The 3,698-nt window shown below is 41.2% G+C and overlaps 1 protein-coding gene across 1 annotated transcript; it reads right to left on the minus strand.

Annotated features, from left to right (window-relative positions):
- Positions 1–339: 339 nt before the first annotated feature.
- On the minus strand, positions 340–3,333 carry LOC104241043 (uncharacterized TPR repeat-containing protein At1g05150-like). Its single transcript, XM_009795950.2, has one exon. It carries the CDS (start codon positions 3,009–3,011, stop codon positions 594–596), a length of 2,418 nt encoding a protein of 805 aa, XP_009794252.2. The 5' UTR covers positions 3,012–3,333; the 3' UTR covers positions 340–593.
- Between the last annotated feature and the right edge of the window lie 365 nt (positions 3,334–3,698).

The raw sequence follows: 3,698 nt of genomic DNA on the forward strand, positions 1-3,698 counted from the left end.
TATATTATGTTGGAGTTCCAGCATAAGTATTCTTGAACTCCAGCATATTATACTGGAGTTCCAGGATAAGTATGCTGGAACTCCAGCATAAGTACATTAGAACTCCAGCATAATATACTGGAGTTCCAACAAGTATAATTGTCCAGTATAATATACTTGAGTTTGGAGCACCGGTGCTCTAGTCTCCAGTATATTATACTGGAGTCAGCAAAGTATATCGGTCCAGCATAATATGCTGGAGTTCATGCACAGGTGCACCGAACTCTAGTATATTATGCTGGACCGGTCTCTGTTGCAGCAAAATAGTGGCTATTTTTCATTGACTTCGTAAACGCTGACTATTTTTGAATGACCAGTCCGAAAACTGGCTATACCGTGCTATTATTACTTCGCATACAAGTATTGCCAAGTCCAACTCTGCTCCATATAAAAACCAAAACGGCAAACAGAGATATGCTTATCAACAGTGTGGTCTTTGGTGTCCCCTGCTACTGAATCATCAATTGTTACATGACGCAGAGAACTTAGGCAGTAAGCCCAACACACAAGTTCCTTGAGTAAAATAATTCACACAGATCATTACATTCTAATAGCTAAGCAGCAGTAGGTGAGGAACCTTTAGAATGCAAACCAAACCACAAGCACTTATCTTTCAATGCCTCGGCTTCATTTGCGTACTCTTTAAATTTGTACGCTTCCTGCTTATAGGTTGGAGGTACTTTTCCTTCACTGTAACATTGACCACACAAGCTAAAATGCGATTTCATCTCTTTAAAGCGAGGCCCAATGATAGGATAGCGGCAAGTTGCACAAACATGGTTACCATGACGGTTCCTATCCCCGATTTCAAGCTTAAACAAAGTAGACATAATGCCAAAACCCCAATCAGGATCATCGAACATCGCAAAGAATTCTGCTAAAGACACCAATGATGTGTCCATATCCCCATGAATTTCTAGCATTTCACTTGCTCCATGTGAAGGAATATAAATAGCTCTTAAAAGCTTGATATACCTCTGAGCATCGGTTTTCCTTATCTGGTTGCTGCCCTCATTCACGGGTCGCCACAAAAGAGCCTCATATGCAAAGCGTTTCCGTTTGTCTGGTGGTCCTCCACAGATAGGGGCAATAACAGCAAAAAACATTCCAACATCCACCCTACTCGATTCTGACTCGTCTAAAACAGAGAGGATTTTCTGGTTAATGGCTTTAACAGCTCCTACGAAAGTTTCTGGCTTCAAGAAACTAAGCAATCTGCACAGAATCTCCTCCAGTGAAGCCTTACGTATAGACCTTTCAGGCACACCACCTCCAGAATAAGACAGTGGTACATCATTTTCACTAATTTCCTTCTTTATTTGATCAACATCACAATGGTTAAATCGAGTAATCCTCTGAAAACCTCGAATATCTAGTGCAGTGGCCAAATCTGATCTTAATGTCGTCTTCTCACACAGTCTCTTAAACTTTGTGGGTTCCACAGTGATGAAGGCTTCCTCCCCATTGCCACCCCCATTCCCCGTCAACCTCTTTTTCTGAAGCTGTTTCAAATGCACTGTTGCATCATGCAATTCCACCCTGTTTGTCATCTTTAGAGCTTCTTTCAAAGCTTTCTTAGCTTCCTCATTTTCACCAGCCCCCAATAAAGCCACAGCCTTATTGAGCTGTGCTCTCCAGTGGTTCGGCCAAACACTTAGTACCCTAGTGTACATCTCTGAGGCTCGCTGATATCTACCCATATCCATATAAAGTCCACCCAAGTTGTACAAAGCATCAACATGACCAGGTTTCAAATCAACCGCTCTCTGAAACTCCTTAATAGCATTATCATCATCACCCATTGCATGTAATGCAGATGCAAGATCACAATGTGCATCAGCATAATCACTCTTAATGTAAATGGCCTCTTCTAATGCCTTAACGGCCGCCTTATAGTCACCCACACCAAAAAGAGCACTACCCAGAAGTTTCATAGCCCTGAAATGAGTTGGGCACAAAATGGCAGCCTCTCTGTAATGCTCACAAGCACTAATAACCATACCTTCGCCTTCAAGAGCAATTCCCAAGTTCACATGAATCTGTGGAAGTAGATAAGCCCACTGATTCCCACCAGTTTCCGCAGCTTCCAGCGCCAGCAAGAACTCCTCTTTGGCCTCAGGATATCTCCCGAGCACATATAAACTATTACCAACCCTGAAATGAGGCCTTACATCAGCAGGCTGCAATTCACAAGCTCTCTTAAAGCTTACCAATGCTTCCTTAAAGAACTGGTGATCGTACAAAACTCTACCAATTGCCATATGACCATCAAAAGCTTCCTCCCTAGACCTCGACCCATCTGCCCTTGACCTCAAAACTCCCAATTCCTTCACAAACACTGCATAGTCATGCCCCATCTCCTCCCACAACACCCTTTTATCTGATAGCTCCGTGGAAGGTGGTCCCAATTCGCGTGACCAACCGGCATCCGAGTACACATCAGAATTATCATTTTTCAGCTTCTCTTCTTTTGATTGTTTGGATTTAAGCCTCTTGATCAGTATTTCAATGTCATCAACAAGTTTCCAAGTATCATCAAACACAATGCCATGATTCGGAGAAGCTGCCCACGCAGCTGTCCGTAGTTTCTTATGCGGTTCCATCGCTCTCTCATCGACAATGGACGAGGTGGAGGCCTCTTCCGTAGCCATAGACACCCCATTGTCGTTATCTGGCTTGATGAGATCAAGCCCGAGGGCTTCAAAGTCGCGATCAACATCACCAGCTCCATCATCGTAGGTACGCAATAGGCCATCATATGTAAGGCCCTTCTCGCCATCGATGAACTCTCCGTAAGTTCGGAAAACCTCGTCGAGAATGGCACTGATCTGCTCATCGCTGAATTTGACCCTAGGGTTTACAGCAACCACCAGAGCTGCCATTTCCACGCGGTTAAGACCCCCATCGCCATTTGTATCAAAATTCTGGAAGATTCTTTTCACCTTCTCCGATCTGCTCCCCCTAGTCGCCATTTCCTCTTTTCAGTCCAAAATTAGGGTTCTTTTAACAAAAAATTCGCAATGCATATTCTAGGGTTTCTAAATAATTTGTGATCTTGGATAACAAGAAATTGTTACATTCGAGGTAGAGAATCTGTAATTGGGTGGTTTTACCAAAATAGGGTTCCAGAAAAATAAAATTGAGCAACAAATAGTAAGGTTCTTAAAGAACTGGGAAAACTTGAACACCCTCAATTAAATTAACAAAAACCTACTAGAAAGGAGGTGTTTTACAGTGGAAGCAAATAGAAATATAGGGACTATGGATTCTGAAGAATTGGATTAAAATGAAGTGGAAGCATATAAAACAAGATTATCAACAAAAATAATTCAAAGAGTTGGAATCTATCTATGTTATATTAAAAGGAGAATATAAAAAAGAGAGTAGTGAAACATGTGGTTAAGCCAAATGGCTATTGTGAAAATATCACTCGGCACTTTTAAGACATAATCTAATTAGATATAATATAGATATTTAATGGATTTCCTTTTTTGCTTACAAAAAAGACCAACAACTTGGCATTTGGTAATAAAGAATTTGGAAAGGGAATAATCAAAATCGATAATCTGTAATGGAATTAATAATAGTGAATTTACCTATTATTTTTAATATGGTAGCACCTAGCACTTGGTAATAAATAACAATGTGGAAAGAGAATA

Source organism: Nicotiana sylvestris, chromosome 11, assembly GCF_000393655.2.
Source record: "Nicotiana sylvestris chromosome 11, ASM39365v2, whole genome shotgun sequence".
Classification (NCBI taxonomy): Eukaryota; Viridiplantae; Streptophyta; class Magnoliopsida; order Solanales; family Solanaceae; genus Nicotiana; species Nicotiana sylvestris.

Coding starts and splice junctions, on each gene's coding strand:
- LOC104241043 (XM_009795950.2), bottom strand. CDS start 3,011: ATGGCGACTAGGGGGAGCAGATCGGAGAAGGTGAAAAGAATCTTCCAG.